At 32.3% G+C, this 15,697-nt stretch overlaps 1 protein-coding gene across 2 annotated transcripts in view; it reads right to left on the bottom strand.

The window, feature by feature from the left end:
• Nucleotides 1–15,697, bottom strand: part of ELP2 (elongator acetyltransferase complex subunit 2) — a 49,130-nt gene that overhangs the window by 23,945 nt on the left and 9,488 nt on the right. For both annotated transcript variants that reach the window (XM_074279228.1, XM_074279227.1), the window contains exons 5-11: nucleotides 11,674–11,751; nucleotides 7,750–7,814; nucleotides 7,208–7,274; nucleotides 6,445–6,585; nucleotides 5,394–5,489; nucleotides 1,561–1,661; nucleotides 1,108–1,239 (exon numbers count right to left, since the gene is read on the bottom strand). In XM_074279228.1, coding sequence (XP_074135329.1) covers nucleotides 1,108–1,239; nucleotides 1,561–1,661; nucleotides 5,394–5,489; nucleotides 6,445–6,585; nucleotides 7,208–7,274; nucleotides 7,750–7,814; nucleotides 11,674–11,751 — 680 coding nt within the window. The remainder of the gene's footprint in view (nucleotides 1–1,107; nucleotides 1,240–1,560; nucleotides 1,662–5,393; nucleotides 5,490–6,444; nucleotides 6,586–7,207; nucleotides 7,275–7,749; nucleotides 7,815–11,673; nucleotides 11,752–15,697) is intronic.

Below are 15,697 nucleotides of genomic sequence, written 5' to 3'. Positions count from 1 at the left end.
ACAGATATGTTTAATTCTCTTGACTAAAGCAGATTAAAAAGTGAATATTCAAAGAGGACAAGGGGCATCAGGGTGTAAGAACTGACAGCTAACACTTAAGGAAGAGAAATAAAAGTTTTAATAAGCAGATATGATGACTGTAAAAGCATAAGAATTTGAGGTCACTTCTAAAATAGGAACAAATAGCCCTAAATCTTTTAACGGCCCCTGAGAGCAGCACATATTATAGCACATAATGGTCAGTGAGGTTAATAACCATGGTTCTGAGTCAGCAACAAAATGAACATTGTTGTTCTGTTATGTCTTATTCTTCACGATTCCATGGACTATAGCTTGCCAATGCTGTCCACAAGGTTTTCTTGGCAAAGATACTAGAGAGGTCTGTCATTTCCTTCTCCAGCTCATTTTACAGATGAAGAAACTGAGACAAATAGGACTAAGTGACTTCTGGGTGGGGGGAGCTAGTCACATAGCTAATAAAAGTCTTGAGATTTTAATTCGGGTCTTTTTAATCCACGTTCAGAGTTTCTATACTATCTTACGAACATAGTTCATTTAAAAATTTAGGAAAGTAGGTAGCATGTTTTTAGAAATATTTCTATCAATACTGATCCAAAAAAATGTGTTTTATGTATCTAGATTCATTTTTGTAGAATACCTCAATCCCCAATGAAGTTAGATAGTTACTGTATAGGGTAAAGCTGGAGTCCTACAATTGGGAACTGTTGGATGGATGGATGGATGGATGGATGGATGGATGGATAGATAGATAGATAGATAGATAGATAGATAGATAGATAGATAGATAGATAGATCTTCATTTTATAGATGAATAAATTTGAGATTAAGTTCAATGTGACCAGTAAGCAGTTGATAGAGAAACAAGGTGCCTTTACTCTTATTTTATACTGATACTCTTCAAATGTACATTATATCCATATAGATAGATAGATAGAACTATAGAAATCAAACTGAAAATGTCCATTTTAAAAGACCCCTGTTTTCACAAAAGGAAATCAAAAACAAAATAAAAGCTCACTACTCAAAGCAGCAATTATTAGGCTCCAAAAGAGCCTTACCAGAAACAACTAAAGAAAACTCTCTCACCGATTCAGCCGCATGTTGTTTCCAAAGGTGCAGTGCTCCATGGAAAGCCTGGGCTAGGATCATAGAGCCATCTGGGCTAAACTGGCAATCATAAAACCCCATTGTGTTTCCACCCACTTCACCCACTCGGACCTAGGCAACCAAAGAAAGAAAATAATTGTAAGAAAATATTCCATTATTTCACAATTAAAAAAAAAAGCAAATTGCAACCAATTGTATAAAATTTACTAAAAGGAAAAGTATGCAGCTTTGGCCATTTATTCTTAGAAATGTAAATGTCTAATTAATAAAACAGTAAATTACTGTAAACTAAACAAATATTTAATTCTATCCAGTAGACATTTTATTATACAAACATAATGTGACTGAGTCAGGGCTGAGGATATAAAGAAAATATGAGACAACACCTAACCTTAAGGCATCTATAAAGGAGATAAAACATCAATTTTTTACCTGTTCCAGCCATACTCCTGACTCTTCATCAGGAGCCCAGAGGATCATGGTTTTATCCATTGAGGCAGACAACAATCTCATTGGCTGCTTAATCATATTACCTAAGGAGTAAAAAATACATCATTGCCTTTAGAATACATTTTAATTCTATTTAACATAAAGTCATAACATGCAATCTTTAAATTCAAATTCAACCTGTAAACTGAGTCACTAGATGTTGTCGAAGTGGAAGGGTCTATAACTTCCTATAAACCCTAAATATGGTCATTTTGATGTTTAGAGCCAGTAGCAGCATCATTCAGTATCCTAAATAAACATACAATCTGTAGACTGAATAAATACTATGTCTAGTTAGCACATATATGTACTACTATTATTTCAAATGTATACACATATTGTAGTAAATAAAATACAAATTCATTTAAAAGTACTAATGAATTCAAAGTAATTTTTGTCATTTATTATAAATTTTCTCAATCAATGGATATTCATGATATGCCAACTCTGAGGTTATGAAGGGTTCTCATATTTGAAAATACTAGGAAACTAGGAGTTTAATACTTTAACAGGACTAGTTTGTTTTTTTTTTTTCTATGCTCAAACAAGTTTAATTAAAAACGCAACTTTCCCAAAATATCATATCTTATTTCCTTGACTTGTGAACTACTCCTTGGATATTGGCAAGTCTATTTTAATTGCTTTTCTTTGCTAATTTAATTGTTCTGTAACATCTTCACTCCCCTAACCTTCCACTTCGACAACATCTAGTCTGAGCTACCTAAAATATTTTCTTTTTCACCGTTACACATCCTTATTTCTACAACTATTCTTTCTCATCATTTCTAGTCTTCACATAAGAAAGTGTCTCTCTGTAAAATATACCAAAATATTTACAAAAGAATTTTTTGTGATAACAAAAGAGTTGGAAATAAGGTAGATGCCCAACGACTGGGGATGGCTAAACAAATTATGGTATATGAATGTCATAGAGTTATTACTGTGTTATTTAAATATATGTGTGTGTGTATATATATATACTATAATGAATACAGAACAGCAAAGACATATTTATATAACTGACAGCAAAGTGAAGTAAGCAGAATTAAGAAAATAATACACATACTGACCACAACACTATAAATGAAAAATATCACAGGGGAAAAAAATTATTATTCTGAAGTCAAAAGAATAAGCATGGACTAGAAAGAAGATACATGAGAAAATATGCCCAAATGTTCCTTTATTTTGCAAAGTTGAAAGTATGATAATGTTAAGGGAAAAAAATGTTTTTCTTTTAAGAATTCCCCTTTAAAGCTAATTATATTTAGTTCTGTAATTATAACTTTAATTAAAATATAATGGAAAATATTCCATAAAGTAAAAACAGTGCTGAGTAATAATAAAATGAAGACTTTAAAACAAAAAACAAACAAAAAAAATTCCCCTTTACTCAAAGGGCTATCAAACTGAGCATACCCTTTGATCCAGCAATGTCTCTACTGGGTCTGTATTCTAAAAAGATCATTAAAAAAAAGGAAAAGGACCTACTTGTGCAATAATGTTTGTAATAGCTCTTTTTGTAGTGGCAAGGAACTGGAAACTGAGTGAATGCCCATCAGTTGGGAAATGGCTGAATAAGTCATGGTACATGAATGTCATGGAATATTATTGTTCTATAAGAAATGATCAGCAGGATGATATCGGAAAGACCTGGAGAGAATTACATGAACTTCGCTTCAGCTAAGTGAAGTGAGCAGAACCAAGAGAACATTGTACACATCAACAACAAGATTATATGATGATAAATTCTGATGGACTTAGCTCTTTTCAACAATGAGGTGATTCAGGCCAGTTGCAATAGATGTGATGGAGAGAGCCATCTGCATCCAGAGGGAGGACTGTGGAGACTGAATATGGATCACATGGATATTTTGTTGTTTGCTTTTTTTTTCTTTCTAATTTTTTTTCTTTTTGTTCTGATTATTCTTGTACAGCACGATAAATGTGGAAATATATATATGGAAGAATTTCACATATTTAATATACATTGGATGACTTTTTTTTTAAGTTTAAGGGATGGGATGGGAGAAAAGAAGGGAATTTAAATTTGGAACTCAAAGTTTTCCCAGGGTGAATATTGAAAACTATGCATATATTTTGAAAATAAAACGTTAAAAAATATGTATATAAAGAAAATATGTCACCTCACACATAGAATATTAGCAGACAGGAAAAGAGATGGTAATAGTCAATTTTGGAGGAAATGTGGGAAAATAGGCACTATAACAATACTATTGGGTAGAGCTATTTGGAATTATTCAAAGAAAATAACTAAAATACACATAATTTTTAAACCAAAGATCCTATTCCCAGACATATAATCCAAGGAAATCAATGATAAAAATATACAACTATTTCTAGGAGTGCTCTGAAACATCAACATCAAAGAAACAAACTAGACGTTTGGAAACAAAGTAGATGTTCAGTGACTGGGAAATAGTTAAACAAACTGGTAAATGATGAAAAATTGGTGGATTTTGAGTACAAGAAGTATAAGACATGTGAACTAATGAACTTACATGAAACAAGGCAAAATAAAGTAATTAGAACCAGGAAAACAATATACTCAGTAACAACAACAAAGGAAAAAGGAAAAAACACCAGCAACAAACTGAATGAAAGTATAATGACCCAACTTAGACAACAAAAAAACTATATGAATCTACCTCCTTCTTTTCTTTGCAGAGGTAGGAAAGAAGGAGCATGAAGCATTGCATCTAAGGATAGGCTTTCTTAAATTATGGGCTTGTTTTGTTGAAAAATGTTTCTTCCTTTTTAATTTTTTGCTAGAGAGGATGGCTCTTTATGAGGAAGAGGAATAAATTTTAAAACAAAGGTGACAGAAAAATAAAAAACAATAACAAAAATTTTAATTAAAAAATAAACAAGATTTTGAGTTATAAAACCCATACTGGATAAAATTGAATGAAAGTCAGAGGACTTGTGAGATTATCTGAGCAGTCTCAGTAATCCCAAACTATCTACTAATTCAATGTTTTGTGTACTATCCTAGCCCGAAAGTCTTTGGGTCTCTGGTACTAATACATACTCTCTACCCACCTATTTTTCTCATGTCATCTAGTCATACAGATATTGAAAAAAAAAAAAATTGAAGGAATGGGAGAACAACTTGTGATATATGTTTTGAAGATGTTCAGAAGTCCTTAAAGTCTGTGTTCTAAGGCAAAATGGAGTGTATTGTTTCATTACCCATTAACAATACAAATAAGTTCAGATATTCTCATATCCCAGTAAAGCTTACTGTTAACTGAACTTCTCTTATGCAAACCTTGATTTCCCCACATTGTAAAATCAGAATTGTGATCCCTAAAAAGAAATCAAAAACTCTTCAAAAGACTATGATGAACATTTGTTGGTCAGCAACACAATATGCCAGAAAGTATAGGTTTATACACCAAAATCTGTAGCTCTCATTTAGTAATTCACATTTCTTTTCATTTGTCAATCCCTCCTCTCTGCTTTGTTTTCTCACCAGACTAAGTTCTCTCCAACCCAGACCACAAATGGTTTTCAAACACTAACAAATCCCCTGGCTCCCAGAAGCTTGTTTCTCTATTTCTCCTTTGGTTTGATAGTTATAGCATAATATAGAACTGCTATGATATCACATAGCCAATAGGCATGATTATATAGCATGACTTTCAAACTGAAAATTTCTTAGAATGATTAACATTATATATAAAGAATTAACTCTCTACTTTAGCCATTTGTCACTTAGATATCTGCTAAATCTCCATGTAGCTCTCTCCTACCTGTGTAACATAGAGGCTGCCAATGAACAGCATTTACCCAGTTTTCATGACCAGCTAATACTGTTTCCAGGGTAACAGCATATGTTGCCTCAGCACCTACAGCAAAAGAACAACAAAATAATTTATTTATAAAATCATTAATCATGATGTCTCAAAGGCAGGAGGGTCCTTGGAGAATACCTGGCCCAATAACATCATTTTACCAATGACCAACCTCGGATCAAACAGGTGTGTAACTTGGCAAAGACCCCGTGGCACAGCCAGGACCAGATGGTGATTTGAGGCCAGAACTCAGTGCACACTGCTGCCCAACCAAACTCTTCCAGAAGAACCACCTGAATGCTCAGAACCAACTCAGGTGTGCAAGCAATGTTAATGCTCAGGAAAAATATGATCTATTTTTTTTTTTAAAGTAATTTCAAGATATTCTAAATGTTTTTGCCATTATCCATGCAATAGGACTTACGTAAGAAGAAAGTTCTAAAGATTTGTTTTAAGCTTATCATACTAAAACCAGCTGACTAATGAAATACAAAAATGAATTATCAAAGATTTGAGAACTAAGACACCTGTACCAATGAAATCACAGATTATCAAAAAAAAAAAAAAAAAAAAGCACTATTCACACTCCTGATATCTTTAGAAGTTTGAATGTGTCCCTAAATCAATTTTCACTTTATAACTGCCAACTCAACATTTAAAAAGCTACTCACAATAAATATTTTACATTTTTAAAATTTTCCTTGTAATATATTTCCTGTTTGTCACAATTTTGACCTTATATATTCTTTTGCATTTATTCAAAATAAATTCTATTTGGATCATTTTGAAATACCTTAATACTATCAAATATTTCATTTTCAAGGAAAATTACTTCAGATAATTCTTTTCAAAGTAAGAAAACTTCACATAATTTTAATGGAGAATTGATAATTTTAAAGAAATAACTTTCAAATTAATATTTTAGTGAAAGAGATACAGAGCTACATGAGCTAGAAAGATAACAGCAAACCAAAAATCTCTATATCATAACATTTTTGTTACTACTCACTTCCATTGTTCAGAGTAAAAGTATTTTCCTTCAGCTTTATCTCATTATCTTCTTGAATTTCTAAGGATGCTGATTTTACATACAACTTCCAGACCCTTATCAAACAGTCTTGGGAACAGCTTGCTAAAAAGAGGTCTTCTCCTAATAAAGAAAAATGACAATTTAATGTTATATTCAAAAAATTATTTAAAATAGTCTTGATTTCTTCCACAGTAATTCTTCACTTAGCATATTCTAGCATTTTGTTTATATGCTGTTTCCTTCCTTGACATTACACCTGTTTTAAAAAACCCTACATGACAGTGCTACAAAAAGTATATAAAAATGTGTCACATTCTTACATTTAATCATTTATGAGATTCATAAAATAACGTGAAAAACTGTTTATATACATAAGCTCAAAATAGAGCTTTATAATAATTTTCTCCGTATTTCTCAAAAAGACATTTTGCTATAGAATGATAATGCTAAATTAAGTTTTCTAAATCTTATCAAACTGCTTTATTTTATCTACTTTTACTGACAATCAAGAAAAAAGATAATGAAAATTGCTTTATTCTATCTACTTTTATCAACAATCAAGAGAAAAGATAATGATAATAGCCAACATTATTGTTTAAAAATATGAAAACCTTTTATTCTGATAAGGAGTAAAGAAAATAGTTTTATGAGAAGTGAAATATAAAAAGGAAAATAGAACCTTAGAGAGATGTGGCATATACTTACTACTATCATATAATACTTTGTCAAGTTTTATACTGACCAAAGGCTGCCCATTCAACTCCTCTTATCCAATCTTCATGACCAGAGAGCACAAGCATTTTTTGAAACTAAACATAAAAAAATGACAAGATTTCTTCAGGTATCTAACATAGCAATACACAAAAAAACCTAATTTGTCCTCAAAAGTCCATACCCAAAGCCATCTTCTTATTTGGAAGTACCAGTTCTAAAGAAGGTAGTGTAAACTAGTCTCATACCATTTAAATTCTCAATTAAATTGGGAATAATATGTAATTTTTGGCTTATGCCTACATGACTTCAATAGATCATTTAATTTTTTACCTCAACTTCCTTCATGTATTAATGAAACATAAATTTACTAGAAAAAGAATATATGCATGCATATATATATATATATGTGTTTGTTATAATTATATGATTATAAAATTACATATATATATATATACATATATATATGTAATTTTATAATCATATAATTATAACAAACTTTAAGAAGAAAAGACAACAAAAGACAGAAAGCAGGAGGCATTTCTAAGAGCAAGTGTGAAAAGTAATGATTACCTGATCATTCTGCTGTACATATAAATGAATTCTGCAATCATCACCGCCACAAGCTAGAATTGGTACTGAAAAACAAGGTAGGTCAGAAAGTTCTTTTATTGCAAAACTGTTGATTCAATTTTATCGAATAAGTGTCTACTGATTGCCTTTTATGTTCAAGGTATTGGACTAGGTTCTAGAGGCACAGACAAAGAGAAAAATAATCACCAACTTCAAGGAAATTACATTCTAATTGCCAAGTGTTTTATGCTAAGATTTGAGTTGAATCTTATCATAGCAAGATAGAAGACAAAGCTAAATATTACTCAACTATTTTTTGTTACCACGTCCATAAACCTTTCACATTTCACTGTTCCATTTCTCTTAGTCCCATGCTGCCTGGGGCTCCAAGAAGAGTGACTAATTTAATATTTATTGAAGCAATATTTTTTTTGAAAGGATTTATGTTTTGTTATCTCTGTTTTATATTAACTGACACTTATATCCATAGTCCATCAAACAACTGTGGGCAATACTATTATACCCCACTGATTACTATGACTACTTGAAAATTGAATTTATTGAAACTGAAAATATTGAAAATATCAATAATCACCCCTCAGTCTCATTTAAAACTTCATCATTGTGAATATTAATACCCCTACAACTATATTCAAACTATGATATGCTTTCCTTCAGTTCAGATTTGGGGAGTGAGTAGAAAGGAGATAGGAAGAACAGTAAAATGAAGAAGGGAAAGATGAAAGAAAATACACTGACTACCTGATATAGAATTTTGGGATGAAATTATAAATATTCAAATGACCACATTATTCAATATAAATATGGTGAATGACTAGCAGAAATGACAACTGCCAAAAAAAAAAAACTTCTCAGGCAAGAACTACAAATTTGACTGCCCCTTTAGTTCAAAGAATGACTGTGACAGATGAACAAGTACTACATTGATAAGTGAGGAAGATCTGGATAAAGGTTTAGAAAAAAAGTTCTTTAAAGAAGGAAGAAAAGGATGGAAAGAAATGACATGAATCATATGAATAAATGAGAAGTTAATCATCTTTCATTCTTCTTTTTTTAATATATTGTTATTGACCTTGTTTTTACTTCACCTAGATTTCATCCTGCATCCCTTCTCTCTTGTCTTCTAGAGGCATCCCTTATAAAAATTTATATGATTAGAAAATAGAAAAAACAAAGGAAGAGTACATACCACATTTGATTGTTGCCAAAAGCTAAGAAGCGATGACAAAAAAATTTGGCAAAATTGACAAACACATCAAAAAGTGTGACATCATGTACAATGATCTACAACATGCAAAGATCCCCTCCTCCATAAATACATAGATTTAATTTCAAAATATTCTTTTTTGGATATTTTGTGATTTTGTTCTTTTCATTTAAAATGTTATTATTCAGGAAAAGATAATAATGGTGGGAAAACTGGGATAATAATACATTGTTCGTGGAACTGTGAACAGATCCAGCCATTCAGGAAAGAAATATGAATCTATGCTCAAAAAATTATCAAGCTGAGCATATCCTTTGATCCAGCAGTGTTTCTACTAAGCTTATATCCCAAAGAGATTATCAAAGAGGGAAAGGGACCCACATGTGCAAAAATGTTTGTGGCAGCTCTTTTTGTAGTGGCAAGAACCTGGAAACTAGTGAATGCCCATCAGTTGGAGATTGGCTGAATAAGTATATGAATGTTATGGAATATTATTGTTCTATAAGAAATGATCAGAAGAATAATTTTAAAGAGGCCTGGAGAGACTTACATGAACTGATGTTAAGTGAAATGAGCAGAACCAGGAGATCATTGTATATGGTAACAAAAAGATTATACAAAGATCAGTTCTGATGGACATGGCTCTTTTCAACAATGAGGTGATTCAGACCATTTCCAAAGATCTTATAATGAAGAGAGCCATCTACACCCAGAGAGAGGACTGTAGGAACCGAGTGTGGATCATAACAAAACATTTTTCCTCTTTTTGTTGTTGTTTGCTTGAATTTTATTTTCCTCCCCATTTTTTTCCTTTTTGATTTGATTTTTCTTGTGCAAGATAATTGTATAAATATGTATGCATATATTGTATTTAACATATATCTTTGCCACGTTTAATATATATTAGATTACTTGCTATTTAGAGGAGAGAATAGAGGAAAAAGGGGGGGGAAATTGGAACATAAGGTTTTGTAAAGGTTAATGTTGAAAAATTGTCCCTGCAAATTGAATGGATACCCATCAATTGGAGAATGGCTGAATAAATTGTGGTATATGAATGTTATGGAATATTATTGTTCTGTATGAAATGACCTGCAGGATGATTTCAGAGAGGCTTGGAGAGACTTACATGAACTGATGCTAAGTAAAATAAACAGAACCAAGAGATCATTATACAAGGCAAGAACAAGAGCATAAGATAAACAACTCTGATGGACGTGGCTCTCTTCAACAATGAGATGATTCAAATCAGTTCCAATTGTTCAGTAATGAAGAGAATCAGCTACACCCAGAGAGAGAATTATGGAAAATTGCGTGAAAAAAACTGTCTGGTCTTCTTATGCATCAGGGAGCAGGCAAAGGATCCCAAGACCATAGGAAGAGAACTCAGAGCCCAACCCCCTCATCTTACAGATAAGGAAACCACTGTCCAAGAAGATTAAATCACTAGGCCAAGACACACAGGAGGTGGAATTTGAACCAGGTCCCTTTAGTGACAGAGCCAACAGTCTTTTTGCTTTGACACATTTGTACTGCAGAGGTAAAATGATTCCTCTATACCTTTTAAAGGAAATGAAACTCTCCTCTACCAAATAATTCCCATAGGTCAGCACAAGGAAGTTTGGGAGGAAAACAACTAATGTTTATGTCCCTTGACCCTGAAAGACAAGACAGCAGATGTATGGTAGAGCCTATAACCTACTCACAAATCAGAAAAGGGAAAATGATGAAAGAAAAAAGGCTGATGCCTTTTCCAGCCTCTTTTGCAAAAATCAACAGAGAACAAACTGGAAGAAGGACACTATCCTGCACAGAGGAGACAGAAGCAATCAAGTCCCCGGTAATGGCCTCCATCAGACCGACACTCACAAGATCTGAGACGTCCAGAGACAGGAGAAATCAAGACACACAGTGTGGGCCTTTAAAGTGGTCCCCTAGTCCCTTGGAGATAATGTTCAAAGAAGGGAAGTAATGCACTGGAAGACAGGTTGTCTTAGGACAACAGGGGAGTTTGTACCTGGAAAAAGAAAAGTCTTGAGCTATCTGCATGTACCTAGGAAATGAGGTGCCCTGATATTAAAAGGAGTATTTTTCAAGATAGTAGAGGATGGGAGGAAAAAAATGAGAGATTAGAGAGAAAAGAGGTAATTATCAAGAGGAAATGTTTATTATCTCAGCACAAATAGCCCAGATCCTATAGCACTACTACTTGGCTTTCTAAAATTATCCAATTCTTTGGGCTCAGGCAACTTATAACAACATAAAATTATGGATATATACATATTTTACATGATATATTTGTCTTTGATACTTTTAAACTCAGGATACATATTAATTTTCAAACCCATACATATTTTCATAAGAGATAAAATTCATATTAGCTCCAATCAAATTTAATAATATTTTTTTTTCATTTACTAGTGTTCACTACCTTACACTAATTCTTAGATCAGTGACATATGAGAACCTAAGAATAGCTTGGTAACTCAATTTAAACTCTCCAGATTGTCAATGTAAACTATATATTTCATGGAAATCAAAAAGTGACCAAAAGAAGCAGAAATTATTTCATATAGAGTAAGCATGAGTGTGAAATATGAAAGATATTTATTAAGTTTTCTAAATACTTAGGTCTTTTTATAGCTGAAATAGAAAAGCACTCATTTCTCTTTTATATATGACCACAGGATACTCACCAATACTAAAAGGCAAAAAAGATAAAGAGACGTCCAAAATAAATCCACTTCCAAACTGCAAGGTCTGAAGACATTTTGCTAAGAAATAAGAAATGCATAATTAATAATTCTAACAACTCACATTTATTTGTAACAACTCTTAAACACTATGGAATATTAACCAATGATGACAGCCCTAAGCTTCAACTAGGTGATGGGAAAAAATACCCTGCAATTGTTAAACAAAGGAAGGCAGTATGGAATCTGAGGTAGCATGGCATATTAAAAACAACACTGGACTTAAGAGTAAGAAAGAGCTGAGTCTGAATCTTTCAATTACCACAGGAGAGATATCTTATAACCCTCTCATTACTGATATTGAGCAAAACACAAAACATGAAGATATATGATTGCCAAAGGTATTTTCTACCATTATGTATGCTGTCCAAATTAAAGGGTTTCTAGATAAGGTCTTTCAGGTGGTCCTCTTTTTTAAATAACATTGTGGCAACTGCATGAAATTCCAGAAACCCTGCCAAGCTTCCTAAATGGATTGGTAATTAGTCAAAAGACTTCAACCGAATTACCAACAGGAAAAACCAAAAGGATGAAGGGATGAAGAATGCCAAATTATAACATATAGGTGGAAGGCAATCTATGAAACTGACTCCATTACTTCCTCAATTTTATAACAAAAGTAATAATATTTTTTGCCATCTGCCATAGTGGATTTTTATAAGAATTATTTCAGATAATGAATATAAAAATACTTTCTAAACCATAAAGTGCTATATCTCTGTGTATATATGTGTATGAGAGAGAGAGAGAGATAGAGATTTAATAATATATCAGTGATAAGAGAATGAGAGTGGGCAAAATTATTTTCAGGAAATTGCAAAGCTCTTTTACTTATCCCATCCTTCCCATGAAGGCAAGGCCAATCTCTTTAATATTAATACTCTCCCAGAGTTGCAACATGGAATTAAGACTTTGGAATACAACTACTTCTAAAAAATTTAAAATATTGCATAAGCAGAACCAGGAGAACATTGTATATGGTAACAGCAAGGTTGTGTAATGATCAACTGTGATATATGTAGCTCTTCTTAGTAATACAGTGATACAAAAAAATTCCAATAGACTTGAGATGAAAAATGTCATCCACATCCATGCTGGTACAATTTCTTACTACACTTTGGAGATACCCAGAATGTTAATGTAGTGCTGTATTGGTAAAAATGTGTCAAGTGTTACTAATTAATTGCTGTAACTGATAACAACAGATTTAACTGAGCCTGACAAAATCTTGTGCTGCACACAGTATGTTAGGTTTTTGACTAATATAGACTTTGATGGAATAGTCTTTAGATATTTCCAGCCTTTGTTTTTACTTACATGATGGTATTCTATTCCTGTTTTTTCTCCTTTCAAAGAGGTATTCAAAAACTTGTATTACATATTATATTCAAAGGAGTCCAAATGTAATTGGTTATTAAAAACTTTTTTGCTTTGCAGTCACTGTATAATGGTCAAATTTCCAATATATTTCTTCTTATCTTAGAACATTTATTTTAAACACTCTGTGCTGACTTGAACTAGATAAGTCTGCAAATATTACAAAAGATGAATTGATTTCACACTGCCTTTGGAGTATGTCTATATGCAGATAAAAGTCTTAACAGCCTTAATTTAAGCTAATAAAAACCAGGGGCTTGTGTTGTGCATTCTCCAATAGTGCTTTTGCATCAATGACTTCCTGTGAATATTGTCACTTGCTATGAACTTTTTTTATAGCCTTTTCCAATGGATTTGATCTTTGTATTGATACAGTGGCTCCGTGAAACATGTTGCCATGAGTTGACATTGTAACCAATAAACAGATGCTTTTAATCAGAAAAGAAAAAAAATGCCATACAAATTCAGAGAAAGACTCTGAGTGCAGATCAAAGCATATTATTTTCACTTTTGTGTATTTTTTCTTGGTTTTTTTCCTTTTTGTTTTGATTTTTCTTTGACAACATGACTGGTGTGGAAATGTTTAAAATGACATAACATATATCAGATTGTCTGCTATACTGGGAAGGGAAAGGAGGGAGAAAAATTTGGAACTCAAAATCTTGCAAAAATGAAAGTTGATACTGAGGAGGGGAAAGGGACCTGTATGTGCCAAAATGTTTGTGGCAGCTCTTTTTGTAGTGGCTAGAAACTGGAAGATGAATGGATGTCCATCAATTGGAGAATGGTTGGGTAAATTATGGTATATGAAAGCTATGGAATATTATTGCTTTGTAAGAAATGACCAGCAGGAGGAATACAGAGAGGCTTTGGAGAGACTTGCATGAACTGATGCTGAGTGAAATGAATAGAACCAGAAGATTGCTGTACACTTCAATGCTGTATGAAGATGTATTCTGATGGAAGTGGATATCTTCAACATAAAGAAGATCCAACTCACTTGCAGTTGATCAATGATGGACATAAACAGCTACACCCAGAGAAGGAACACTGGGAAGTGAATGTAAATTGTTAGTACTACTGTCTATCTACCCAGGTTACTTATACCTTTGGAATCCAATACTTAACATGCAACAAGAAAATGTATTTACACACATATATTGTATCTAGGTTATATTGTAACACATGTAAAATGTATGGGATTGCCTGTCATGAAAGGCAGGGAGTAGAGGGAGGGAGGGGATAATGTGGAAAAATGAATACAAGGGATAATGTTATAAAAAAAATTACTCATGCATATATACTGTCAAAAAAAATTTATAAATAAAATTTAAAAAAAGAAAGTTGAAAACTATATATATATAATTGGAAAAAATAAAAAACTATAAAGTAAAAAAAAAAGGTATCATACAGCAAGCATACATGATGGGCGTGAGCAGGCTGAAACAGTGAGAAACTTCTAAGAAGTTTTTGTTCAAAAAAAAAACAATAGGTATACATATAAGTGATTTTGAAAAAATTCTGAGAAAGAATAGGTATGAAAGATGTCACTGAGGAATATGATAGAAAGAGAAGATATCTGGGCTAATTATGCAGCAAAAACTAGGGATGACAGATGGACAGGCAGGATATTCCACTGATATCACCTCCAATGACAGGAGAAATCCACTGAATGAGAAGATGTGAAAAAGAGCTCCACAGGAGGGACAGGCATAAATAGCTTACAATCCGTACCACTGAACAAAACTCCCAAATCAATGAAACCACAGATTCACTATAATAACAATAACATCTAGAATTGTGGTGGAAATTATTCACAAAATGAATAACCTATACATGGATAAATGAAGATTGATTTAACAACTTTAATTGATGATATTGAAACAAAAGTGATATAAAAAGTAGAAAAAAGTTACCATATGGAAAAATGGCTGTTGAAAAGTATAGGTCAGGAAAACGTTAACTTGTAATTAATATCCTTTTTTATGTTCTTAAAATTTAATAATTACATGAGTGTAATATATTTTTTAAAAAACAACAATTATTTTTGTTTTTCTGTTGCAATTTATACTTTTTCAAAATTTATACTTTTACAATATGTGGCATATGACTTCCCTAATCAACTGAATTCAACAAACACATATTAAGCACCTATTATAGCTTCATTGGATGCTGAAGAGCAATGCAGAACATTCCTTGCCCTCAAAGAATATAGATATGTACAAAATACAAGTATATATAATGAAAAGTAATCTGAGGAAGAAAAAGCACTAACAAAAGGCTGAGGCTGAGCCTTAAAGGACAACAAAGAATTCTAAGAAGTTTAGATAAAACTGTGTGCATTCTAAAGCCTGGAAAATAGCTTGTAGAAAGCTGAAGGGACAGACTGAATTTAACAAAGTAGCTATAATGATCTTATTATGATCTAACAAATGAAAAAAATTAAAATAGTTTAGGACAGTATCAGGTCTTAAGTCCAGATAGGTCTCCTGATTTCTAATCCAATACTCCTTCCATAAATCCTCCCATTAAATTAATCACAATGCTCTACAAATTTAAAGGCTACAGTTACCAAATAAATACATTTGAT

Source organism: Sminthopsis crassicaudata, chromosome 1, assembly GCF_048593235.1.
Source record: "Sminthopsis crassicaudata isolate SCR6 chromosome 1, ASM4859323v1, whole genome shotgun sequence".
Lineage (NCBI taxonomy): Eukaryota > Metazoa > Chordata > Mammalia > Dasyuromorphia > Dasyuridae > Sminthopsis > Sminthopsis crassicaudata.
This window is presented reverse-complemented; position numbering and strand designations above follow the sequence as displayed.